Here is a 27,292-nt window from a genome sequence, read left to right on the forward strand (position 1 = left end):
GTCACATTAAGGTTCCACATCAAAACTATGTGTGGTTGTGACTGATATCTCTAGACAAGAGCAATATGAGATACTGCACAATCACTGACGAGTTGCACTGGCAACTGTATTTAGACTACAAAGATCTAAATAAAAAATGCAAGCACTGCATAAAAAAATTGAGGTGCCCTAACAAGGTTGTGAAGGAAAGAATTTGCATACCCTTTTTCTACACTGCAACTGGCCATCTGTCCTGCTAATAATTCCTTCTTTTCATAACATCAATAGTGTTATTTTTAAGAGGTTTGATAAGAGTATCTGATGCTCTTAGCTTACTTCTCCCACTTTCAAAACCACATTTTGAAATTTTTGCTTTGTTAAAATACGGAGCTTTTGTTTTCCTCCTCCAGAATCTTTTAGCACATCTGCCATAAATCACTCTTGGAAAACTAGACACTAGAAGATGCTGCAAACAAACCATTTTCTATAACTTCTGCTGAATTAGGGGAAAATTGATTCAATACATGTATTCATACTATTCTTCCCTGACATTTATATTACTTTCTTCTGTAGTTTCCAAGAAAGTCCCAAGTTTACAAGCCAACTCTGAACATTTGACAAGCACAATTTGAGAAATCCTCATGGGAAAACAGTGATTAGAGAAAGCAACTGGCAGCTGGAGGCCCACGCTCTATTCCCTGTTCCATTACTGATTTTTTTCTAGATGACCTTGTCAAGTCATTTAATGCCTTTCTGCCTGTGCTCCCCTATCTGCAAAACATTCAGATAAACACCTTCTTTTTGAAAAACATCCTAAAATTGTTTATTAGGAAAATGGTTCCTCAGATACTAGCCTGGCTTTTGGGTTGTAATACCAGACAGAAGACAACACAACTGCTACATGACATAAATGCCGATCTATCGTTTTCTAACAGACTGAACCATCCCATGTTCAGTAACAAGTTAACCTTGTACCCAGAGGCTTTATTTCAGATGAGACAGTAGTTACTCAGGCCATTTTAACCTTACACATATAAACAAAGCTGGCAACAAAATGGCAAACTATAAAGGCAACAAGAAGACACAAACACACACACACACAAAAAAATCAATCAAACAAACAAAACATCATCAACAAAAGAATACACATTATTTTTTTTTGTTCTGTTTAATTTAACAGAAACATTACTATTTAGTCAAGCCTCACCTTGGCCAAGCACGTGCCACTGGCAGTAGCAACACTCACATTTAGGATTAATGGTATCAGCACAGAACCCTCAGGTATGCAAACAAAAATGGTTTAATGGTGGTTAGTGATGAACCAACATCCCTAAAGTCAGCACAGGTTAGTACAGGCTCTCACAGACATCTTCCAGGCTCTTTCATGCCCCCTCGCTGACCTTGGGTGGTTAATGCACATATTTCTATTGCTAATGTGCCAAGATATGCACTATAAATGGAATACATAAGTGCAGTCTTACTATGAGTCATCCTGCCATCACTCTTTTTCTAGATAAAGTGTAAAATTACATAACTCTGGGAGCAACCTAATAACAGAGAGGAAGCAAAATGGAAGAGAAGTGCAATTTTGATTTATTAGTCCATCTGTACAAACCTGTGCTGGCTAGCAAAAAGCAACACGCTGAAAAAAAAAATGCTTTTTGACATTTAGCATAGCTCCTACTTTAGGTACCACAAAAGTTCCATTTTAGTTCTGTGAACTTAACACAACACATCACTGCACCAAGAACTTAAAAGGTACACTAGGTTTTCGGATAACTTTTCTACATGGACTCAGAAATTATTCACCCGAAGACGGCCAGGTGCAGGTGTCACCGATCGATCCCCTCAGCATACAAAACAACAGCCGAGCCCACTCAAAATGGCGGCGCTGAGGGGAGAACAACCGCCGGCGATAACGGTCCGCGCGAGCCCGAGCGCACTACCGGATTGGCTCTCGTTTCCCTGGTGCTCGCTGATTGGTGGAGGAGACCGCTCCCGCGTTCTCTCCTCTCTCCTATTGGCTTCCGTTTCCCGCCTCTGCTGCTGCACCTGCTGAGGAGCCGCAGCCACCTCAGGGCCGAGATGGCGGCGGGCGGTGGAGGCGGCTCCCTCTCAGGCAGCGCCTCGACGTGGCCCTTGCAGCGCTACGGCCGCTTCCTGCCCCCGACGGACGGCGACGAGGAGCAAACCGCCTCCTCCTGGCAGGTGGCCGGGTACCGGGGTCTTTTCTCTGTCCTGCTGCCCTCAAAACTCCTATCCTGGCCCTCCGTGTGTGGAAATGGGTAGCGTTTGTAGCTGTCACCCGAGCCGCGGAGGGTCTTTTGGTATTTTAGCAATAATCAAGTGAAAACTAAACGTGAAACAGTGGAAAATAATAGTAATAAAAATGCTACAATATCACGCCTTTTCCTCTTCTTAAACTAGTTTGCTTGGGCGGGTCTGTCTAGCCTTGGGAGTATGAAGCTAACGCAGGCAGTGAGGCGTTTTCCTTTGTGAATTAATAATTAAACCTGTTAATGATATTAGTGATATCTGTTAATGGCCTGCTTTTTTCCTTGTCCCTCAGAAGTGACCCACTCACTGTATTAAAAGCAATAGATCAAGTCCGAAGAGGTCATGGGTTTTTTCAAAGTAGCTAGGTCTGCGTATGGGGCTCTAATTAGTAAATATTTCTTGACTCTGCCTGCTGTCTGGGGGCTGGAGGCCAGGTACATTTCTGGGAGGTACTTTTACCTCTGACTTCCAGCACTGACCTCTGAAGCCTTTCTCATTTTGTACCAGAAATGGGAAGTGTAGATTCTGTGCATACAGGGATGGATTTTTATTTTGTCAATCTTTTTAAAGGTTTTTGAATCAAATGAAGAATCTGGTCATCTTATCCTTACCATTGTTGTATCTGGCCACTTCTTTATTTCCCATGGGAGAACAGTACTGGTAAGTTGGTTTTTGTTTATTTCTCACGTTTAAAAACCATTTCTCCTTTTATATTAGCATCAATATTGGCTTCTTTTCCTTTCTCAGCTTCATGTTCTCTCCCAGTGAAAGGAAACTGCCAATTTTATTTTGCTCATGGAAATTCTCATGTGGTGTTTTCTCTCTTTGTTTATCAGACTAATACTACATGTATTAATTCCTACTGAGGAACAGTGTTTCCTTGGTGCTTCTAAAACTCTAGATTAAGACACATTACTAAGTGCTGTTGACATTGAAAGATGATTTTTTTTCCAACAATTCTGCAGTATAAGAAAACAGAAAATATGCTTTTAAGAAATACATAGAAATACAATTTATTTAAGATTTGCCATATGATCCAGCTAGTTTCTTGCAAGTGATCTATTAGTATTTTGATAATTTGGTTTATCGTGGTTCTTTTTATTTTCAATATGTTGTGTAATGTGATCTAACATCCATCTTACCTTCTTGGAGACAAAATATCTTAAGAGCTGTGTCAACTGATTGTGCTGCAGCCTGTGCTTCAGTACGAATGGCTTCTAAACTATAAAGACATCCTGAAACACCCCATCTAAGGGAATTGGTTTGCTGTTGAGATTGCTCCATTCTTCATGACAGAAAAAGCCTGTGCTGGAAAGTGAGATCCAGTCTGTTCAGTGCATGTCACCAATACCCAGTGATGATAGCAAGTAGGAATTGTCCGATAAATATATTTAAAAATAAATAAATAAATTACAAGGTATTGCAAAATGCTGCAGCATTAAGATAAATGCATATTTAATACAGAATGTGTACAAGGATATGTATAAGATCATAAATTAGATTTTGCTGTGCCTCCAAAAATGTCTTAAACTTACAGAAATATCTTCTAAATATAGAGGGGGAGACCCACGTAGGTACTCAAGATTTCAAGATTCAACTTAAAAATTCAAGATACCCTTGATTATTATTTTTTGACCTTTGAGTGTATTAAGGTTATTGAATGGGTAACGAGTGAACTAATAGAGAGCTGTCTGTATAGCCCACGTACAAGGCATAGCATTTGGCTTATATATTTAGGAAGGATAAGTTGAGTGGTTTTGGGCAAGGTAAAAATGGAACATGAAAAGCATTTCAGCAGTGTGTGTTGAATAAGAAAAAGGAATGTAGTAATTGAATGTCCAGATAGTTAAACAGACGCAACTGAAATAAGACTTGCTGTCGTCTCTTGCCAAATTCTGCTGGGAATGAATCAGTGCAGAATGCCCCTCTCCTGGGGCTGGTCCTGTTTTCGGTACAGTGATCAGACAGCTGTAACTGTTTAGTACCTAGTAGACTTGTATTACGTTGCAGAATGTCCTTGAAATAACCATATAAAGGCTAACTGAAAGGAAGTTTTAGTAATTAACTAATGAGCAAGAAAGGCATGGACAAAAGCTATAGCCCTTCAGAGACTTTGTCTGGCAAAGATTGTATCTGGCAAATAATAATGTGCAGATAAAGCATGCTGTCGTAAGGGATGAGTGCAGGAAGAAAAGCGTTATAAAGACTTGGCTGAGAAAAGCACTTTCTCACAGCTCTCGAGTTTAATGGCTAGTGAAGCTTTCAGGCAGCTGCCTTGCTTGAAATACCAAATGAGGAATTTCTGAAGAGATGTCTCAGGTCTGTTTCAGCTTCTAAAAGACACTAAGATACCACAGTAATAATCTCAATTTAGGAATAGTGTAGAATAGAGATGGAACAAAAAAACTTGAGAAATATGACCAATACGTGGTATCAAGAGTTTAAAAAATGACATTTTAAAACAAATTTTAGAAACATTTTAGAAACAAATGTTTCTACACGAACGTTAAGGCTACACCAAAGATGTTTTATTAAGTGTATGAGGGAAGGTATACAAAATTGGTGTTGTATGCATTTTAAAACCTGATTGTCAATTCCTTTGGATGCACTTCTAGAATGTGTAATTGGGATCATGCTACAGGAGTGCTCTGTGCATATTGAACGTTACCTAATGCAAAATGCATCGGTACAACATGCCCTGTGCCTATTTCTCTCTGCAACAGGACAGAGATTGGAGTAGTCCTCCCACAGTTCCCTCTTCAACATACTGGACTGGCTGAAAACCCTAGCAAATATCCAATCTGCTAGTTGTGAACACTGGTGGGCATCTTTGGACCTGTGTTTCTTGTTTATAAGTGATTTGGCCCAACATCTGGCTAACCTTTACTGGTTAGACTTGTTCCTTAAGCACATGCCCTCCCAGAAAGGTGTGCCTTTCCCCAGTGCTGACGTGCAGTGATAAAATTCTGCCTAGGACAATCCCAATCTGCAGGTGTCTTTTCAGGCTGATGACCAGTCTGTGGAATCTACTTAGTAAAGCAGCCAGCATCACCAGCCAGAAAGGTGGTGCACAGGGGGTGGTGCTGTTGGCCAGAAGTTGGTATCAGCACCGATACCACAGCATGCATGACCATTACTGAGTCTGTGAATGGTTTTCCTCAGGCAGTACACAGGGACGCTGGAAATTCAGCATCATTTCAGTATCACCCAAGCCAGAATTATGCAGGCCACTGCTGAAATTTTCCAAAGTCCTTGTTGAGATGCATGTAACAAAAATAACTGCAATGCAGTACAGCCTGTGTTGTTGCTGTAGAAATGGTTAATCTCACTGGTGCTATCTCCCTGTGGTCTCCAGCTCCCAGGAGTTGTCAGAAACCTGTCACAACGTTTAAACAGGCTTTGCACAACCAAGTATGTATGGTTCTTTGGAATCTGTCACAGACCACATCTTCTCACTGGGGGTCTATTATAATGGACATTTTGTCATGGAGGATAACGTGAAATACACAAGTTTCTGCTCCAGAGGGAATGTATGAAGTCTGATAAAGTGCTGCAATTGTTGGAATGATTCAGCTCTTGTTTTTACTGTTCGTTTGTACTTGCTGGCGTGGGTTACTGAATTTCCTTTTTAATGCCAAGGTGTTCTCCAACACACGTATGTGCTGAAATTCCCTCTGATGTACTTATAAAACTGTTTCTTGCTATGTAGTAACTACATCCTTTAAAAACTGTTGATGTCTAGTCTTTTGATCCATCTTCTAATCCCTACTTTTCAGACCTTTTGATGTACTGCAGGCTTCTGATTTTGAGGGAACCCATTAACAACTATCACAGCTTTATACCTTTGCATAGGAACACAGTGAGGCACAAGACCTCTGCGTGACCCTATCAAACACCAAATAGTGAAAGAAGTATTGTCCATTATAAGGGGGGAGGGCATACATAGTTTTCATGGTGATCCCACTGGCTGCAAGACCCTGGAGAAGCCTGAAGGTGACCATATTGTCTTTGGAGTTTCCAGTTTGCAGATAATAAAGAAGGTAACAGGTCTTCTCAGAGGGAATGTTGCGCCTTGGTTAAATGCACTTGGTCTGGTCGGAGTTAGGCTTAATTTACTGTAGAGGTGTGATTTGGTTCAAGAACTACTGGATGTTTCACATTGTGCTGAATGAGACTGCTGTAATGTACAAAAAACAAAACAAAACACAGCCAACCAACCTGCAACAAGTGCTGTTCTTCAGGATTTCCCATCTGGTTTGACTTTCCTGAGGCATTTGCTGTTGATGGATAAATCACCTTTTCTAAGACTGAAGAACCTTTCTGGAAGAGTAGATATTTTTGTCATAGGACAGCATTAAGCAATCACAAGATGTATGATTACAGAAATTGTCATCTGACATCAACAAATGGTTTCTCAAGTACACTACCTCATCTCAACCACTAGTTATTTCAAAGACAAATGAAGGAAGTTATTCTGGTAGTTGTTCTGCTGTCACAGGGACCACCTTCCTCAACTTGAATAACTATTTTGTATTTTTGTAAAATTTCTGTGGATGAATAATAAAGGGATTTTTTTTCCCCTCTAGCAGTAATCCAAGAATGAAATGAATTGCAAACTAAATGCAAGAATTCAGAAAGTGGTGAATGTTCCTAATATTTTTTTTATTGCAGCAGTAAAGGAACCCTTACTCCACTCCAAGAATTTTAACATGAACCATTTTAAGCGATAGGTTCAAAAAAAAGCTTTTAGGTAACATTTTTGACAAAGAAAATATTAATTGGATGCTTTTAAAACTGGCAGTATCGTAGTATGATGTATTTTAATCTCTTCTGGTTTAAAATGGGTGCAGAATGTAGTAAAATCAGTGCATTAATAGACTCAAACTATCTTGTTTAGTACCTTCTATTTTCTCTAGGAAGATAAATCAGAGTACATCTGTTCTTCGGTGGTGTGTACATTTTACAAAAGCCAAAATGAACCTTTTTAGCTGCCAGCAAGTTCTGAGTTATTATGATAATATTGTGGGTGGATGCTTTTTAAAAAGTCCAGCAAGAAAAAAAATCAGTTACAGTTGAATCAGTTGAAAAATGTGAACTTCAGACTTCAGCTGCTTTGTATGGCATATAGAAGTTTTCTTTATTCATTCTTCTGCAGTAAATGTTAGTGTTAACTGAACTCTGTGCTGATCGGCTTCTTAGTTAATTTTCTCCTAAACTGATCTTGGTTGGCTAACATGCAAGTAGTGACAGCTCCAAGTATTTTCTCTTTAGTGAGCATGGATCCCATGAATACTTACTTTTGGATGAAGGCATATTTTGTTCAGTTGCTCAGTGATTCTTCCATGAAATACTTTTTCATGTCAAGTGAAGATTTAGGAAATACTAAAATACAAACCATTTTGTGTAACATACACTTCCCTTTGTATTACAACATCAAGCAATAGCTTTTGTGGGAGTTCTTTGCTTACCAAATGCTTTTCTTTAGTGTCTTACCTTTCATCCACGGATAACTTTCACTACATCGCCATTTGCACAAAACTGAGATGAAAGACAGTTGGTCAGAAATGAAAATATGTATTTCATTAATGGCTGGATTAACCCAATCCATTTGGGCATAAACATTCAAGGATTCCTGCCTTTATATCAAAATATTTTCTCTTCAATGCATATATTTACATATTCTCACAGTTTTTTATTTTCTTAAAGCAGGACTCTTACAAAACCTTTCTTTTTTCTTAAAGAAAATTGGTTTCTTAGGACCAAGTGAGACTATGACTCTTCTACGAGCATTTGTAAAAGTTAAAAAATCTTCATGTAAGAAGATTTTATGGAAGACTTACAGAATTATTCTCACAAGCCATAAAATAGTAAAATATTCAATGAATGATCTTCTAGCAGACTTTTCACTAATGGAATTTGCAATACTATTTTCTGACCAGAGAGCATGCTATAGTGTATGCGCTAAGTCTCAGCGCTTTCAGACCAGGCAGATCAGTCTGTACCTGCTGCTTGGGCGCTGCAGCTTGATGCAATTGCTTACAGTACCTGAGAATGCTCCAGAGCTGATGACTGAAGCACATCCCTCCTATTCTAAGAAGTAATTGTGTTCAGTGTATCCATCAGTTGCCCAAAGAAAACTAAGTTATCTGTTTTAATGGGTAGACTGTTTTGGGGAATGGGTATGCTCTCGATATCATTTTAAACATTCTTTAATGACACTGCCGGAGATGACTTTTTGTGATGAACCAAATGGAATCCAGAGAAGGGTAAACAGAACATCAGAGCCTAGAACGTAAAAAAACCCTAATGTGTAATGCATATCAAAGTGAGTTTGTTGTTTTGATTTTCAGTATTTCATTTGGAATTGCATAACATTTTTAGGACCTACTATTGCTGCAGTTTTGCTTAACAGACTGCATATCTTAGGAAAACCTCATTCTTGCACACTGTAGGTAATGGAATTTTAACATAAATATCTCAACAACATCTCTGGCAATTTCTGGTCACACTTAGGATACTTCATGTTCTGTGTATGACACGTGCAACTCATTTCCTTTCCCTCCTCCAAATCAGAACATCATGAAAATTATATTTTGGTGTTTTATTGGATGCAATTAATTCCAGTGCTAGAATCCTTAATATCCTACACATTAAACAAACTGAAATTGTAAAGAGGGCTTATTTAATAGGATAAAATGAATCCAGAGCAATTGATTTGTGACCTGATCTTTTAAGTATAGGCTAAATATCTTTAGTGCCCTCCCAGTCCCCTCCTGACTTCTAACGAGATAACAGAGCTTAGGATACAGTAGAATCTAGCCTCATTAATTAGGCAAACATTCAGCAGACATCCTGATGTTCTTGATGCTCTCTTCGCAGTGCCTGAAACTTATGCACCAGGTTTTTGAGATGATATTCACAACTCTATCTTGGGTAGATAAAAGTCCCTGTGCAACAAGTGAGGACATCTGACAGGGACCTGGGGAAGTGAGCAGGTTGCTAATGCTGCTTGCTTGGTGGTGGAACTACATCAGTTTCCCTGTTTGTGTTTCCTATAACGATAGATACCTGTTGTAACAATTATGTATTATATGACCAGCATCTGTTAAGAATTACAAGGGTTTCAGATTTATATTACTGTCCTGCCCTAATTCTTCTAAACCCAACTACTAATTTTTAAAGAGTAGCAGCATTAATAAAATATACTTACCCTAAAGTTAGAGTTCAAAATAAAATACTGATCTAGGGAAGTATGTATTTTGTATCAGGACTTAAAGAAGAAATTGCTTACCTTGACTTACTAATGGAATGCTTTCACGTGTTTCAGCCAGCTAATCCTATGAGCGTTCTATTCGCCTCTCTAGGTCCTTGGTCAGTTGTCATTGTTCTAAAGTGTAGTTTAAAAAACTGTTTTTTTGAGGTTCTGTGAAACATTGAAGTTTGTCCCAAGTTGGGGGCTTATCTTTGCTGTTCCCTCCTTCAAGGGGCTGCAGTTTGTACGAGTCTGGGGGAAGTCTTTGCAGAAAGCTGTCACCCAGCAGCATGTGCTCCTGCACCCAATGCTGTGCTTTGGCAAAAGACATTCATCGGTTATCGAGTCCCCTGCATGGCTGCCTATGTGTGGCCTGCATTCAGTCCTTCATTTAGCTTTCTTGCCTCTGTACAGAACCCTTTGTTTAACAAGTTCAGCCCTGATCAGTTCTCCAGAATCAAACAAGCCTAACAGCAGCATTTAAGATCAAAAATCTAAGAGATTCGGGAATAAAAAAATTGCATGCAAAAAGAGAACACTGAGCTTAACATCCTTTTATTCCTAGTTAGCTTGCTGTCTGTCTGCCTTGGCCTTTTGGCCTTTATCCTTTTCCTTTCCACTTCCTATTCTGTACTTTAAAGATCTGGTTGAGGTAGCTAATACTTAACATGAACTAAGATCGAAGTTACACACAGCCTGTGAAACACATGGTTTCTGCTACGCTCTTAGCTTCCCAAGAATTTGGAGACTGGCATATTGCTTGGAAATTTCTGGAGAGACAACTTTCTACTTCCCTCACTCTCCAAGTAGTCGTGTTTGGGGAATCTTGCTTGTTGTATTGCCACTTGTGCTCTGCTCAGTTTTCAAAACAGCTCATCATAGGAAAAAAAAATCTATTTGGCAGTATTTAGATCTCAGAGACAGATATAAAAGTAAGGAAGACTTCTAGGTGTGTTAGTCACAAGATAAAAATAAAGGTTTGATTGGAATTATGTTCAAAGCTTGATTTTCATAACTTCTAGCTTTAAGCTGGAATTATTTTTTTTTATTTTTCAGTCATTAATGAAATGAATCTTGTCTTTTTTATAAAGTAAGCTGTTTTCCAAGTTAAAAGTGCAAAATGGCAGCTCACATTGTCCTTTGGAAATCCAATAGGATAAAAATTGGTATTTTTCCATATATATACAAGCACTTGATTTACAATCTATATGCGACATTTCAAGCATATAGTTTCCAGTATTATAACTATTAATGACTAAATCCCAATCAAAGAGGTCACCATGGAAACATGTACTTGTGAATGTTTTCAGATTTCGCTTAAGGTTTCTGAAAGCATCTCAGTTTTGTCTGTTATGTAGTGTTCATCATAACACTTACACATAATTCACAAGCTTTTTCAGACTGTCTGCTCTCATATCCTTATTTTTCCCTGTCTTGCAATAAGATAGAGTAACAGTCTTCTCAACTCTAACTGAGCGCCCACTGATGTTTGCTTTCCATAGGAAACATTTCTATTCTACTGCAGACTTTTAACAGATTTAGCCACATTGTGCAGATACCTGGAAATAATACTACTATTCCTTTGTTTCCAAAGTAGTCACTTCTAAGAATAAACAAGGTGTTCTTCAGTCTAAGTGTTGAATAATCATCATACCTAGAATGTCAGCAGTCAAAAAATGTTGACATTTGTAATGGAACAAATCACTTAACATCTAGACAGTGAACATTATTTTCAAAAATATTTTTCACTGTACCACCCACACTCAGCATGGTGAGTAGACCCATGAAGTGGAGCTCTGCATAGGATGATGCAGTAGCTGGGCAGCGTCTCTCTCCATCTGGGAAAAATAGCAGGTTGAAGTCATCCCTGCTGGTTTTGTGCAGTGTTGCATGAGCTTGCAACGTGGAGGGGTCAGAGCAGGCAACTTTGCTTACTTGTTGCTTACCTTGGGCAACGAGTAGACTAAGGAACTGTCACAGGTGCCTTCCATGGAAACTGAACAGGGCCTTTGCAAGCAGAAGATTGCTGTTTTCAGGGAAATTGCTGCATACCATGGTGCTGCCCAGTTTGAATCAGAACATTGCAAGCGGGATGTTGTCTGAAGTGTTCAGCATTTCTTTTCTGCCATGTTCTTCCATTTTTCAGACAGGAGCACTCTGACAACTATGCACTGGAATATTAATTAACCCAATAACATTTTTTGATCTCATGCTGAACTCGTAATTCCTTATGAATGCTCATTCCCAGTCTGTGGGATACACAGCTGAGTCCCTCATCCATTAGGTTATGCATTGTATACCCCCAGTCTGAACCGTGAACTGAGGACAAACAGTTACATATGCATTTCATGAGCACGTTATAATTGGCAGCAAATAAGAGAGAAAGTCTGTGTTTGGTTTTCTGGGTTTAATTTTTAGTTAAGATTGATTGTAAGGCCTTTAGGCAATCCTAACATAAAATGAATAATCTGTTCATGTATTCAGATGTTGCTTAGCACCATAGAGTTTCTACAGGATACAATAATAGAAGTATTCATAATAAAAACCAATACCTTGCAACACAGAACAAAGGCCTCATTATCCAGCAACTTCTTGAAGGCTGAAATGTAAAATCAGAACAAAAGTATTTCCCATGTAATGACAGACTACGTGGGTGTAAGTCTGGACCAGCATTATTATCTCTCCCTCATGTGATATGTCATGTCTTGTCCTGGCTCCAAAATATTTGGAAAATGCCTTGCTTTGTTTTCTGCTTCAGCCTTTTTTTTTCCCCCCCCCCCCCCTCAGGATCCTCCCTCTGAGAGACAGATTTTTGTCAGAGATGTATGAAATTGTTTTCCTTGAATGCAGTGCTCTTACAGGCCTGACCCCAGGGAATAACATAAAGGCTATAGGCACGATGGAATGCTAATGATCAAACTTTCAGAAATGCTGCCGTTTGTATCTTCAAATTGCAAACATTTGAAATCTTATGTTCCTGCCCAATTTTATGTTGCCTTTCTGTCTATATTCCCAATGAGTCTTATACTGCCATCTGTCTTTGCTCGTACCCAGTACTGCTCAGCAATGAACAACTCTGAATGTAAAGCAGGTACTGATGGTGCCTGCTCAAGGGGAACACTGCCCACAGCTGCTTTCTCTGTATTTCTGTCAGCATGGTGGAAGCAATCTGGAGGTGCTATTACTATTTTTTTGTCCGTGCATATGTTGAGAGCAGATTTAGAGTTGATTCATCATCTCTAGAAAGGATCAAATGCACTATAATCTTGATATATTGCCATGCATTTTCCAGAATCTACCGCACACTTAGTTCCTGGATGGTGACAGACATCCTCTCAACTGAGATATGGAACATGGGACAGAGTTGTTTTGGTCTTCATTCTTGCTGTTCAGAATTCACTTACCTAACTTCATACATGGATTTGTAACTACTTCAGTGTTGACAAGAAAGTTCATGCAGTTAAGAAGAATCTTGTCTTAATCCAGGCAGCCTGAAATACAGATTCTATGCTGCCTGAAGTAACATGGAAAAGCCATGAGGAACAGTGAACCTTCTTAACATGGTGCCAAATCAGATGTTTTCTGCTTACAACTGAGGAAAATCTAGAAGATTCTGATTGTAATTACAATTACTGATATAAGCGATCTAACGATGGAGTTAAGTCTGAGCAGTTCTATGGGTTAGCTGTTCTTAGTTGCTTCTGCCTGGCAATATACAATCAACAAAGGTGCAAGGGAAAAGGAAACACTTTCTGTTTTGTTCTTCAGTTAATTAAATTCCAAGTACATCAAATTTCAGTTAATTAAATTTTGGGTCAAATAATTAGGAGTACATAAATAAAAATTATATATATAATTTTTTTTCCCCAGCTTGATTTTACCTCAGAAACAGGGCACATTAAAAGAATGCCAACCTGGTAAGCATCAGTAAAATAGTTGGTATGAAAGTTAAACATTAGCTGCCTTTTATGATCTTTGTGAAAAGGGTTATTATTTTATGGAGAAAACATTTGTTCTACCTACGTCTTACAGTGAAAGGAAAAACACTATAAAAATAGACTAAGTATGGGAACAGCTATATTTAAATAAACACGGTGTGCATCAGAGACATTAAGTATCCAAAATGAACAGAGTAAGCAGAAGTGGCCACAAGTTAAGGAAAGTGGCCTAGTGAAAGAGGGGGATATTAGAATTGCTTCACTAACAGTCTTTCAGGACTTGGCAGGGGAATCAGAGGAAATCAAGCAGCAATGGATAAACAACCTATGGCAGGAAGCACTAAGCATGTAAGCACTAGCAGCAGTCATACTCCAACACAAATTATTTCCTGGGTTGTTTGGTTGTCCAGATCTTAGTCTGGCTGCTTAACAGGAGTGAGCAGTTCTGAATTAAGGTATGGATATTCCCCTCAATATGAGTAAGTTAAGAAATGCTCAACATTTATGTCTTGAAATGAGGGAAGAATGAAGTAAGTCCTTGCAGTGGGATGGAATTAACCTTAAGTTGGTTTGCATTTATTTCACCAAAATAGATTTAAATGCTCTCGGTTTAGTGCACTCCAAACACTGAGAACACTTGCTTTTCAGATTATTTCTATAAACCTCAAGAACATACTTTTTCTAGAAGGAATGGTTTAAATATATCTTTTTTGCTTTACATAGTCCAGTTCTATATAACCCACATTTTTCTCTGTTCTGACCTTAGAGCCTGTGCCATTCAAACTCTTTTGCAATACTTATGTTTTCTGCAACCAGTTGCTTACCTTCTTGACTGCCCTCTACTCTGTACTTTACTCATCTTGCTTCAGCTCCATTTTCCTTGCTTCCTTAGTGGATCCCTTCTATCAGCAGCGGCAGCATGAGCACAGCTAACTTGCTAGCACCTTTCCATTTTCAGAGTTAAGCAATATTTGGGGGCCAAATTCTGTACATGAATATCCTCAGCAAAATTGCAAAGTCACATATACAACTGAGGCATATACAACTGAAATTACAACATCCAGAAATGTTCTAACAGTGTTTGGTACTTTTCCTTGCCTGCTAATCTCATCTTACTCCGCAGGCATTCTGCTCGGCATTATTATTTTAAAACAACTTTAAAGTCTGCATAGCAAGCTCTTGTCTGGCAGGTCTATCAAAAGAAGCTAAAACTGCATACCTCAAAGCCAAGGATGCTAAAATGCCAGGTGAACAAAGGAGTAAGAGTATTTCACAGGCTTCCTTTCCTGTGTCAGACTACGTGACAAACTGGCCTTTAGAGGCTTCCTGCTGTTTGACAGAGAGGATTTTGTCTGTACATGGAAGAAGGATACCCTCCTGCTCCAGAACTTCAGCAGTCCAGCTGCATCACGCAGTACGGCTGGAGAGTGATGACTTACCAAGGAAGATGCTCTTTTATTTCGTGAGGTCTGTCATTTGACAGTTCGTCCCTTTTAGCATCCAGACTCCTTTAACAATTCATGTAGGAGTATAGAGGATAGCTCGGCACTTCCCTTTGGACACAAAGTGAAGTTTTTCCTACTCTTTTGACCTTGAGACTTTTCACACCTTAGTAAGTTCTACCCTGAGGCACACTGAATGTGCTCGTTGCCCACAGACAGAATGGGTTCAGTGCAAGCAGCTGAGGTATCTTACCTGCTGTCTGCACCTTCCCCAAAACAGTGCAGATTCTTTTCTCCCTCTGCCTCTAAATCACTTGGGACCAATACTTGCAGACCGTCTTACCATTCTGGAGTCTATCACAGCAGGTGTCTGATCAGAATAGTCTGTGATCCAGTTTGCATTTGGCATGACTTCCAACATTTCATAGATATTCCTCATAAAAGTTCAATTAAAAATCTACACCCAGTTGCTACGTGGGACTCTAAAACTGGTGCCAGCATACTAAAAGCAGTGTCTTATTAAGGCGACTTCTTGTACCAAACTAGAATGGGAGATGGTTTCCTAGCCTGGACCTGCAAAAGATGGATATGAACTGGCAAAAGCACGCTTTTGATGGTCCAGGATGGGCATGACTTTTAATTCTTGGCCCTTAGGACACCTATGCAAAGCAGCCTATGTAAAGAGGTCATCAAAAGCACTATTAGTTCAGATAAACACAAAACAGGTTACATAATTACCTCCCTGCCCTTAAGCTTGGTTGTGTTTGTTTTGTTTTTACCCTAGACTTTCCTAAATAATGACTGTGTGGCAGCCTGTGGAATTACTTGCGGAACACAGTCCCTAGTCTTGAAGGTTTTTATGGTGTTTTCAGGTTCCTGGGGTATTTCTACAGAATGCTGAGCAGTCCATCTTGTTTGAAGAGACTGACAGTTAATGGAATGGGAATATAAAAACATCTTTATCGAGTTACCAAAGCTGCTTCTTGTTTACCTGGATTCCATCTAGAGAAAGTGCCTGTCTGGGCCTTAGATAAACCAACTGCTGGCCCATTCTTCAGGTTTGCCTGCCCTCTGCTGCCTTCTCAGGCAATTTCATGGGATTCAGAAGGACTGATTAAAGCTCTCATTGTGGCTATTACTATGCATTTCAAGGAGACTTTCATAACATGCACACTGAAAAGTATACATGGAAATTAGAATGTACCATGACATACCCTTGTAACCGGAGCTACAGACTCCAATTTAATTCAGTGTGATAAAAATTACATATTGGCAATTATGTGATAGATACAAATGATGCCTGTATTCAGATGACAGTAATCTTCATAAGGGATTAAATTGTATCATGTAATTTGAATGTGTACTTTGGAGTATTGCATGTTTGCTGTGCAAGTAGTTTGTATCCTGCTTTATTTCAGGAAGGCTTTTCTTTAATTGATTGCCACAAATGGTTAAGGATAGTAAGAAGAGCAGACTGCCTGCTGCTTTGTGCAAAGTCAAAGGTAGGTTGAGTTAATTTTAATATTTCCAATTGCTAACTCAGTTCTGTTTCTTAAGGTTTCCTAATATTGGATAAATTAAACCAGAAATTCTGAGATAATGTAAATTGTGTATATAAATTAAAGTCATTTTTTTGTTTTGTTTTGTTTTGTAATTTAAGTATGAAACAAAACTGAATTGAATCATCGTAATGGCTTTTGTAGCTGCTGCTATGTGAGACTTTTAGACTGCTTTCTGAGAGTTAGCTATTAAAACAGCTAGACTGGTATTTATTTTAGAGTTCATCTGCCAGCATGACTGTATAAAACCTGAAATGGGCCCACAGTGTGGAAACTGCACTGCTAACAATTAAAAAAATGAAGCAATTCTCTGACATGTACAGAGGCCTGCTACCTATCAGTCATACTTCGCTGTGGCCCATGAAGTATTTAAAGCAATTATTTAGCTATTTTCTGGCTCCTGAGACCTGGCACAGTAGTGCCCAGTAGGTGATTCAGACATTCGATATTCAGATTAATAGAAGAGACCTGAGTTTCTGTCTTCCCCTCAGATCTCATGCAAAGGGGTTGGCTAGCCTTTAAAAAATTACATGGCATTTGTTTGTTACCAACTTAAGTGTAAGTTGCAGTTTTCTTAGTTCTTAGGTGAACTCTGGGAAAGTCCTTAACCATCTGTGCTGAGCAGTTTTTTCAGAAACAAAAGCTGTTTCTAAATGAGAATAGCCCTCCCTCCTCTGCTGATACTTTCTAGGCTTTGTTGTTTCAGCCAAAACAGTTGCTTCCAGTTTAGCTATCTCTACGTGATGAGGGAGTTCATCTTTAGTTAGAAACAGGAATTTTGGAAAGAGATAAGCCCCCCGTTCAGTAGCTGCTAGAGACCAGTTTTAACTGTTGGCACAGAGCACTGAACTATTAAGGCATAAAAACATCTCAAGTATTCTGAGACGTTCTGGCATTCTCCCCTGACAGGAACAGAGCGGGTTATTATAATTGCAAATAGCAGTATCCAGGAGAGCTGGAAACTGCAAAAATTCTTCCTTACTTCTATTTGTATCTCTTATCTGATTCCTTTCAAGAAAGGTGCATAACTGTTTTTTTTTCATAGGATGTTACAAACCAAAGAGTACAATTTGCAAAGTGGAATGCCTTGCTAATTGCAAGATAAAAGCACACGTGAGGTATAATAAACATTGTACAGATATAAGGACTCATCTTGTTTCAAAATAAGCCTAAACTAATGGTAGCACTAGGAAATGCAAAAAATAAGTATCTTGATGTGTTTTAAATTCATGGGTTATGCTTGCCTGAAACCAAAACACCTTTGTTCTCTGATTTTTGTCAGATGATTGTTATAAAATGTGGAATATCATTGGAGAAGACTATTGAGCTGTTGAAACAATTAGTTCTGATGAATCAGTAGATCATCAGTTTCCTTTGGAATTAACAGAACCAGTTCCCCAGCACAGCATTAAGGGACTCTACTGCATCTCACAAGAAACAAAAATCAACGTCACAATCATTTTGAGGCTCGAAGAAAGCTCTGAGGGACATTTTGGAAAAGGAGGAATATTAACATAGTCTTAAATGAATTCACTGCATCCAAATGTTTACTTACCATAAATTCTCATGACTTAAAGTGGATTTAATGGTATTGCAGCAGTCCTATCATATAGCTTCTCTACTTTGTATCCTAAATTGTAGCTGAAACAATCCCTTAAATGCTATCAGTGCATATTGCTTCTGTGCTAATCCTCAAAATCATTTAAAAATATTCAGGGAGCCAGCCACGCTATGTGAAGGGTTATGTCTCAGTCCCTGGTAGACTGAAGCAGAGTTGAGAAAGACAAAGAAGAAGCCATTTAAGCAGAGGAAAGCAAGCTATGTTTTCAAATACCAGTTCCTATATTTGCATGCACAAAGCAATTAAGGGGCATGTGCAACTAACTACTATTCTAATGTTTCTGATATACCTTCTGCTCCTTGTTTTCAGTCTGATTTCCTTACTTTACTGGTTTCAGTTATTTTCTCTCTTCTCTGCTTTTCCACCCTCTGCATATTACCTGCTTCACAGTTATAGGTAATCTATGTCAAAAAAGCATGGAGGTTAATCACTGGGATTACGTACTTCAGAAGAAACTGAGTGAACATTAAAAGATTGGCTTTTGAAAGTCATTAATATACACTGACAGTGAAACTTACTCTCATTTCTTATAAAATACTCTTTTAATAGGGCATTGTGGACTCTAAGCTAGCAAAATGAGTTTCTAAACTAGACTTTGAGAAATTTAGTGTTACCATGCTTAAAAGCAAGACCTTTCACAGACTAGTACTAAAACTCAGATATACTATCAGAAACTTTATTCAGTGAAACATATGTGCATGTAATTCTGAAGCCATACCTGTCAGGTGCACACTTGTGTCTTAGAAGGAAGGCTGCATGGCTGACTACCCTTTCTACAGCTCCATCACTAGTAATTGCTCACATTGGTCTTTGATGTGCCCCTATGTAGAAAAAAAAAAAACTTTAATCTGAAAATCTGCAAACAGTAGCAATTCTTACTATTCTTGTAGTAGGCCATTCCCCTTCATACTGTTTTCACTGAGCTCACCCTCTCTAGCGTGGGAAGATTGAAGCGATCTCAAAAGTTCTTCAGTACTTCAGCTCTTGAACTCTTCAGTTCAGGTGCTGCTGCCTAGCACTGTTAATGCTAAAACTTGATGCACAGCTGAAATGGATTGCTCTCTTTCTGTAAAGGAAAAAGGTGTTTAGTTCACAAAACCTACTGTCTGTAACTGTAATCCTAAGTATCTAACCATCCAGTCCCTGCAAAAAGGCAAATGGCAATACAAATTGTTCTGACTGAAAATGGATTTGCAGATGGTAGGGGTAACTAAAATAGGAGTTCTTTGAAAGTCTCCAAAAAGAATTCAAATTAAGATGGAATTTACTTTTCTCTCATTTTAATGAGAACTTAACTGTCTGGCATAGCCACAAATCAGTGCTCAGTTACGTGAAGTTGACCCAGTTAAGCTGACACCTTCATTAATGACAGGAAATCTAACTGGGTGCTGGTAAAAACAAGTGCTACCATCTGAATTATTTTGACTTTTCTCCTTTAAAAGGCATCAAGGAAGCCTTTTTATACTCACAGCGCCATAAAAATCACTTTACGCAATAGCCACATCTTAAAATAACATGCATGTAAACATACAGACTGTCACAAAGAGCTGGCTCATCTTTGAGACAAAAAACTTTAAAGTGAAAGATGTCCTTGTATTCATGTAAATCAGCAGGCTAGCAGTGTGTCTAGACATTTTAAAAAATGGCTTTGATGTTGAAACCTTAGAGAGATGAAGACTTATAAGCTGTATCAGTCCAAGGAAAGAAAAACTTGCTCCTTTTCTGGTGCTTTAACGATGTTTTACATTTGAAATTTCAAGATCAAACTGAAAGTCCCAGTAATACACTCTGTAAACAAGTGCATTCAATATGTAGCTGCCTTTTATCAGTGGGATGTGTTTAAGAGAAGCTTATTGTGCATGACAGGTTCTCCGTGTATTTAAAAAATACTATTGTTCAGCATGACAAGCTATACTGGGGGTTGATTTTGTGCAATTCTCAATATTATGTCACTACTTGAAGTAGCTAATTCTTCATTTTATTAACCAGGAAGATTCTCATAATGAAATATATATGCTGATGTATATGTACAGTATCTGCCATTTCATGTCCAAGGACAGGCTGCAGTGAGCCAGTCTGAACGTCTGCATCATTGCAAGAGAGGTGGACTAAAACTGGTTTCCAGCAAGAAAGTTTCCAAGGAATGATTTCAGGGAGAGGTTACAGAATAGCTTTCCATTTGCATAGTACTCTTCCTGCTGAAGCATTTCAATTTCTTTCACTCCTGATTAACTGCATTAACTTCTACTCAAGGAACAGTGGCATTAAGTTGGAATGCTAAACTTAATTTATATTTAGCTATGCACACTAGGTAGGAAAGGCTGATTTTAATGCAGACAATATAAATTCTAAATGGAACATAATTCCCAGAACTTTTAGTTTAGATGCCAAAGTTGACTTGTGCTTACTTTAGTGCCACCTCATTTTTTGTCACCAATAACCAGTCAGAGTTGGAATATCCTTAGGGAGTTTGCAGCAGTAATAAGAACTTAGATTTCCCTGCTATAACTGTACCCACTGTTATGGCAAAACACTTAGTTAGTTGTATTAGTTGTAAGTGTCCCTGCTTGCTTTTTTTTTTTTTTTTAAAACTGATTTTCAAATTGCAAATTATAGTCTCATCTAGCTGTTGGGATAAATGAAAATACAGCATGGAAAACTTGATTTTTTTTACCTTGGTGCAGTGATCCAAGAATTAATCACCATCTACCTAACTATATCTAATAGCTTAATTAAATCAAAATATTTTGAGGGGATGACCAGTTAATTTCTTTTTTGTTTTTGAGCAGAATGAATGCCGCATGTTTCGAGTTCAGTTTGGTGGAGATTCAAAACAACAGATGTTGGAACACTGCTGCAATTGTGTTCAGAAACTTGCGGAGTACGTACCGGTTCAAGTAACCGACGACCAAAGCCAGAACCTTTGTCACAGTCTCAGTGGTGGAAGTCAAGCAGAAGATGCTGAACAAGTACTACATGTAGTAAGCAAGCAAGAGTATGTGGATGCAAAAACAGGAAAACGGTCACCTATCAGTGCTAGATCTGTAAATGACAGCCTATTCTACTTAAGTACAGACTCTGAGACAAAAAAAAAAAAATCAGCAGAGCTCAATAGCACAGTATTTTTTATAGTTCTGTATCTGTTTACATCAAACCAGTGTTTCTCATAGCAAATGAATTTACTTTTTTTTTTTTTTCTCCCCTCTAGCCAGCTACTTCATATTTTGTATCTCAGGAACTGTATTAATTTTCGTGAAAGCTGGTATGGGAAGAACTGGGAAACCTAAAGATCAGCTTGCATGCAGGGAAACTCAGTGAACCGGAATGGAATCATTCAGGAAGTCAGCTACAGAAGCTGGCTATCATATTGCTATTTTCTCAGTGTGCCTGAAAAAGGTTAACAAAATAACACTCTAAAAAAAGTGGTTTTAGCTCCTCAAGCTGGGAACCACCTGGCAGCTTTTCAGCTGAATTACACAGCTCAAGAAAAATGGTCAGAGACATTTAAGTAACCATGACTTGTGTTCTCTTTTTTGCATTTACCTACTCCTGTTTTGTAGTTTTAATAAGTGTACACATAGCAATTGTATACATTTTAGCTTAACCTGACACATTTAGATGAGATTTCAGGGTAGGAGCAGAATGTTTTCCCTCTAAGACACTGACTTAAGGGGATTGGAAGAGGCAAAGGCAGTGTTGCTGAGGATGACTAATTCTTTAATATACAGTCTCTTGGTAAATGGGATCTTCTGAATAGCCATCCCTAAAAAACATCCATGCAGCTAACTCAGCCAGGGAAACTGTTGAGTATGCAATAAAATACCAAGGGCCAAGAACAGCATCCTGAAAAGGGAATGTCAAAGTTTTCAGCTACATTATTTTCACGATATAATCCAGGAAATGTCCTACATGACTGGACAGTGAAAACAACATGTGGTAGAGATAGTGGGGGGAAGAGGTGGACGATACTGGTAATTTGACTTACACTATTTGAAGGAAGATGTACAGGAGATGTATGACCTTCAACATCTGATCTTCAAGATTCATTGCTTGGTCTTTAAGCACACTTATCTATCCGTTGGGCTTTGCTCCTTTCCTGATGAGTTAAAGAATGACAGTTCAATTAACTACTTAAAGGCAGAATACTATTCTACACTAGTAGTCACACTATTGGTATCACTTTGCTCTCACTCTGTGACTGAAAGCCTCACTCAGAGAACAGAATTGACACCTCAAGCCATCTTTTCAATGATATAACCCATGGGAAGTTAAAAAGCCTGCTCCTGGTGAGCACTCTTGCACAGTGTTTCTTTAAAGGTACTTCCAGTAAGTAGTTTAAAAGTTACCTTGGTTTAGATATGACAGTTTAACTACAGGCCCATTATTTCATGTCTTTCATTTCTGAAGACTTTAACAGATGTGCTTTAAAGTTCCATAAAAAGAGATGCCTTTTTACTGCATAAGGTAGCTGAGCACATTCTCTTCCCGTTCTCTCTAAAAATGGAACCATTTCCCTTCTTGCACATACCCACTCTCTTCTTGGTAACCAGCTCTTATTTGCATTTGATATTTTCTAGCCAGATGAGCCTCTACCAGATTCCTACACAAGCCTTGGAGAAAGAAGATCTGTAACACAGCTAGCACAGGTAAAAAGAACAAATAAATCTAACTTGGATCCTATATCTAAATCTCTCAGGCACAGAGGAAAAGCTCTCTCATATGCTGTAAATGCCTGGTAGGTGTCTTCACAGAAGATGTGGATGCTATCAGTGCTGTTGTCTGTACTAACAAAAACACTGGCTCTAGCGTAATGATCTGGAACTAGGAAATAAGCTGCAACGCCAGAGATTTCATGGTGTAATTATACCATTTGCCTAAGAACGTGCTGCCACACCGAGAGCAAAGAAATACCCAGAGGTCACTTATAAATAAATGACTGTCACTGACTCTGCAGATATTATCTCTACTTAGTTTAAGTCTGAAAACATCAATCATTCTTGACCTACAGCAAGAGATCCCATAATTCAATTGACAATTCAACCAAAAGTCCAGGGTAAAGCTGTGCTTAAAATTAGTGTGAGTTAAATGTTGCTTATCATGAATTTGGGACAGCACAGAACAAGACGACTGGGGAGAAAACCACACTCTTTCAAACCTGTTTTTTGTGCAGTTGCTTCTAATGGTTACTAGTTTCTTTTTCCTTATCGACGGAGTGATGGAGTTGTTTCTTCACATCAGTGGTTTAAGGGACAACTCCTATGCTCCCTCTTAAAAATTTATCATCTTTAAAACCTAAATGCTTTTAATTGTTAACAAACACTTTGTTTTCATAAAGCAGAGTTCCCCAAACTCTCTACCTGTGTTGAGAGCTGCAGCACATACCTTGCTGTTTCATTCACAGGTTTGTTTTCTCTCCTTGTAGTGATCCTCCAGACTGTAGCCTAATACTTCTAGTTATGCTGAAGCTTGACAACAATGGGACTGACTGACTTGCTTTACTCATTATAAGCATCACTGATTACTGCTTAGGAAGTCACTGGAAAAGCTCTATATGCCCCCTGCTAGGCAGTTGAGTGCAAACCTAAAGCTACATCCATTACCCTTCTACTTGGGCTCAGAGAGCAAGCTCAACATCAGATGCTACCTACAGTATTTTTTGTGTATCTTTGTGCTTCTTATCTGCAGTGAAGGCAGATGGATTAATTGACAATGTGAACAGTAGCCTCAGGACCGCGCTAGGTCCTCCAGTTTCCCTGATGCTACCTGTGAGCCTTAAACAGATGGAATTAGTGACAGTGGTTGCATAGGGCACAGTATGCCCTTCCTGTCCCAAGGCTAATTTAGCTCTGCTGTTGAACACTCAGTACAGAGCGATCAGACACAGCAGAGCTTGCCTTTAGCAACTGTTTTTTTCCATAATCATTTCACAACTAATTTCTGCTTTAAGAGGCAATACTAGGAAATGTAAATTAATACCACATTATAAGACCTCAGGTTCTAAAAATTTCTTTTTTAATCACAAATGCATGATACCTGCTTCTGAACAAAGCTATCTGCTAACAAGGCTTTTTATTTGCTGTATGCTTTAATCCATCTCTCCCTTGAATTACCAGCAAATTCCCTTTCAAAGACTCCTTGATGTAGTTTCATACATCATTCACTGCTTGTCCTTCCACTTTCTAGTCAGCTTAACTCAACTGTACTGCAAGCTGATTTCCCATGCCCTGACAATATGAAGTTAATTCAGGGCTAAGCGTCTTTTCCTAGTTCTCTTTGGAGACATACCCATTCAGCTGGTGCTCTGGAGCAGCATGGGGAAGTATTTCTGCATTTGTGCCAGAAATATGCATGGCAGCAGCTTTGGTTATATAATATATTAATATATAAAATATACCTGAAAGAGAATAATCATTTTTAAACACTCTATTTTGCGTTTAAAGATACTTTTCTCCAATCAACATTATGACATGAGATAGGATAACATCAACAGTGTAATTTTGAACCAGTAAGATTAGGAAAAATTAGATTCCCCCCTCCCACAAACACAGCTATGCTTGATGTGAGCATGCCCAAGCAGCCCACCTCATTACTTTGCCCTGTTTCAGGTTCAAGCAGCGGAAGCTAGGGCTTGACTGAAACTAACAGCAATCCTGACTTTTCCAGATGGAGAGGCTTGGTTTAGCCCTAGTATGCCATTAGGTATACCAAGGAAGAGGCCAAGCAAGGCGTTTGAAGTTCTTTAAGCCCAGCTACGTCAGACCCCCCTCCATAACACAAGGACCACTCACCTTGCTCACCAGCTGCCTCTGCATATCACACTTACCTCACATGAAAGCAGCACTTCATTGACTTCCGTACTCCTGCTCTCCCATGCAGAGTATCCAAACAGCATCTTAGCTGATGCTTTTATGACTTCAGAACGGACAGGTAAAGCAATTTAGAAAGCAGGTGGGTGGCAATGTCTATATTTGCAGCCTGAACAACAGGACAGCATTGATACACAAACATTTAAAGTCATTAACACGCACTGTGAATAATGAGATTTACAATGAGCAGCAACCCTGGCTGTGGCAGGGCCTGTACTCTGTGAAGTTGCCATTTCTTCAGTATGGCTCCCATCCAGCAGGAACACTGGCAGCCAGCCAAAATGAAGCGTTAGTCGAGATGCCTCAGATGGTTGTGGTAGTCACACAGCAGCATGGAAAGTGCTCAGGAGCTGCCCAGCAACCTCCCAGGCCATTAGCCTCGCACGCTTCTCCGCTGTACCTAATGGATGAGATCTGGCATCGTCCATGGACGCCAGGAGGCGGTGAGGGCCTCCTTGAGCTCAGTGCATGCTGCTCCTAGATTTGAAGTGAAAAATAGCATGACTGGCATCCTTCCTGCACCACCAAGGGAAAAGCTGAGAGCAGGGGTAAAGTTGGGATGAAAAAGATGTTCTACACCTTTCAAAAAGCCCCATTTACTTCTAAGAGACAATTTGCTAAATTAAGAGCTTAGAACCACATTGTTTTGTTATCCCTGCTCAATTAGAACTGCAGTACACGCCTTTCGCAGAGGATCCTTTTCTCTTACACAGAATGGATTCACTAGGAAGTCATGTTACCCAGGAAACCAGCATTTCATAATGGCACAGGCACGAATTCAGAGCTGCACGAGAACTATACTGGAATTGAAACCAGGTGTGAGGGGGAAAGAGTTCCACAGATAAATCATACAGGATTGAAAGTATTCAAACAGCGTAATAACAAGGCAGATGCATCTTTATTAAATACTGAAGGAAAATCTGACGTAGCTGCATCATTACAAAAACCATGTAATGCTACTTTTTATGTACAAGATTAGTGCAACACCTTTGTTTTTCCTTTTGCAGTCTGTGCTGAAACAGAAGTTTGAGCTCCCCCTTGTGTATCGGCATTCAGTGTGGAGCGCACAAGAGCTGGGGCCCTTCATTCGCTTATGTCTTATGGATCAGAATTTCCCAGCTTTTGTGGAAGATGTGGAGAAGGAACTGAAAAAAATCACGGAAGGCTGAGCAATATTTAACTTACTGCCACTGGAATATCTGCTCCAGGATACACAGTACTCAGGATATACAAGCTTAAATGCAATTAAATATTTGAAAGTCTCAAGTGTTTTTGTCAGTGTTTTATTTTTAAAAACAGGTGAATCCACTTTTTATACATCATTGCACTTCAACAAATACACAGAACACAAGTTCATGCATCTACAGTTACGCACATCATGAGAACCCTGTTAGGTCTATTTCTACAATCTTTAAATCATGAGAAATTACAGTGTCAAACTAAAGATTAGAACTAGTTGCATAGAATATCACCATGCTGTAACATTTTATCATTTAAACAAAAAAGAAAATTATAAAAGTTTGCCTGAATTGAATGTACAAGAATATGTTGAACACATCAGTGCAAAAGGATTTGAGAATTTACATGAGTTAACAAAAAAATCACTTAAAAAGCAATCATATATATATATTTATAAACTGAAGTTTTGTTTTTGTTTCAACTGCATTTCTCCACCATCACCACCTTGTCGAACCGTTCCAGCTTTTGAAGTCTGATTATAGGACACCGAAGTCTTTCTATATAGGTTAAGCCCTTAAGATAATTTCAATTTATATTACTTCTCTAAGTACCAGAACAGCATAATTCTCTCATCTTTCAGACATACAGTAAGGAATGAACATCAGCAGCTTAAAAATGAAACACAATTACTGTATTTTGGTTTTCCCCTCCCCCAAATATAAATATATACTGTATATATTTTTAAGTTTTGCTGTACTTTACAAAAAGTATCACTAGATGGCAGCAGTGCGCTTTAGAGCTTTGCCAATTTAACAGCTACAGTAAGTAAAAAATGGTGCATGCGTGATCCGACTTACTACTTCTAATGTTTAAATATATTAAGGAAAAGAAAAGCAACATTCACAGCACATCAAGCCCAAAATAGTTTACACCTTCTACACTGAAGCAGTATTAAAATTTATCTGGCTAGGTCATCCTTACAGGAGAGGCTAAATAAGGCATGCTTTAGACAGTCATATTGTTGCTCACTTGAAAAGGAAAAAGATCAGACAGAACTGGAGTTCTAGAACCAAGAGTTCCAACCCTTAAATTTAGCAGGTCATATTGCCATCAGTCTCTCAGAAACTTAAAGCTCTAAAAAAGAAATGAGAAAAGGTGCTAGTCAATGCCTGACAGCAT

At 38.8% G+C, this 27,292-nt stretch overlaps 3 protein-coding genes across 6 annotated transcripts in view; 1 reads left to right on the forward strand and 2 right to left on the reverse strand.

Moving 5' to 3' along the window:
- Positions 1–1,948, reverse strand: part of HCN4 (hyperpolarization activated cyclic nucleotide gated potassium channel 4) — a 149,751-nt gene extending 147,803 nt beyond the window's left edge. The window contains exon 1 of the mRNA XM_068695221.1: positions 1,789–1,948. The gene's annotated coding sequence lies outside the window, so the exon portion shown is untranslated. The remainder of the gene's footprint in view (positions 1–1,788) is intronic.
- REC114 (REC114 meiotic recombination protein) lies at positions 1,923–26,232 on the forward strand. 3 transcript variants are annotated; one of them, XM_068695243.1, is made up of 6 exons: positions 1,923–2,187; positions 2,827–2,916; positions 16,307–16,390; positions 20,858–21,049; positions 22,646–22,714; positions 25,942–26,232. In XM_068695243.1, the coding sequence occupies exons 1-6, from the start codon at positions 2,065–2,067 to the stop codon at positions 26,101–26,103; spliced, it is 720 nt and encodes a 239-aa protein (XP_068551344.1). In that variant the 5' UTR covers positions 1,923–2,064; the 3' UTR covers positions 26,104–26,232. The 3 variants fall into 3 exon arrangements, 2 of the variants coding, with proteins under 2 accessions (XP_068551344.1, XP_068551343.1); XM_068695242.1 differs by lacking the exons at positions 16,307–16,390; positions 25,942–26,232 and having other exon boundaries at positions 20,858–25,660; XR_011100543.1 differs by lacking the exons at positions 16,307–16,390; positions 20,858–21,049; positions 22,646–22,714; positions 25,942–26,232 and adding an exon at positions 3,004–6,841 and having other exon boundaries at positions 2,167–2,195.
- The window catches only part of NPTN (neuroplastin), a 51,315-nt gene continuing 49,836 nt past the window's right edge, over positions 25,814–27,292 (reverse strand). Inside the window, exon 8 of one of the 2 annotated variants that reach the window (XM_068695232.1) lies at positions 25,814–26,079. The gene's annotated coding sequence lies outside the window, so the exon portion shown is untranslated. Of the gene's footprint in view, positions 26,080–26,201; positions 27,248–27,292 lie in introns of those variants that run through there. The other variant, XM_068695231.1, reaches the window with a different exon arrangement.

This window comes from Anas acuta, chromosome 12 (genome assembly GCF_963932015.1).
Source record: "Anas acuta chromosome 12, bAnaAcu1.1, whole genome shotgun sequence".
NCBI classification, from domain to species: domain Eukaryota; kingdom Metazoa; phylum Chordata; class Aves; order Anseriformes; family Anatidae; genus Anas; species Anas acuta.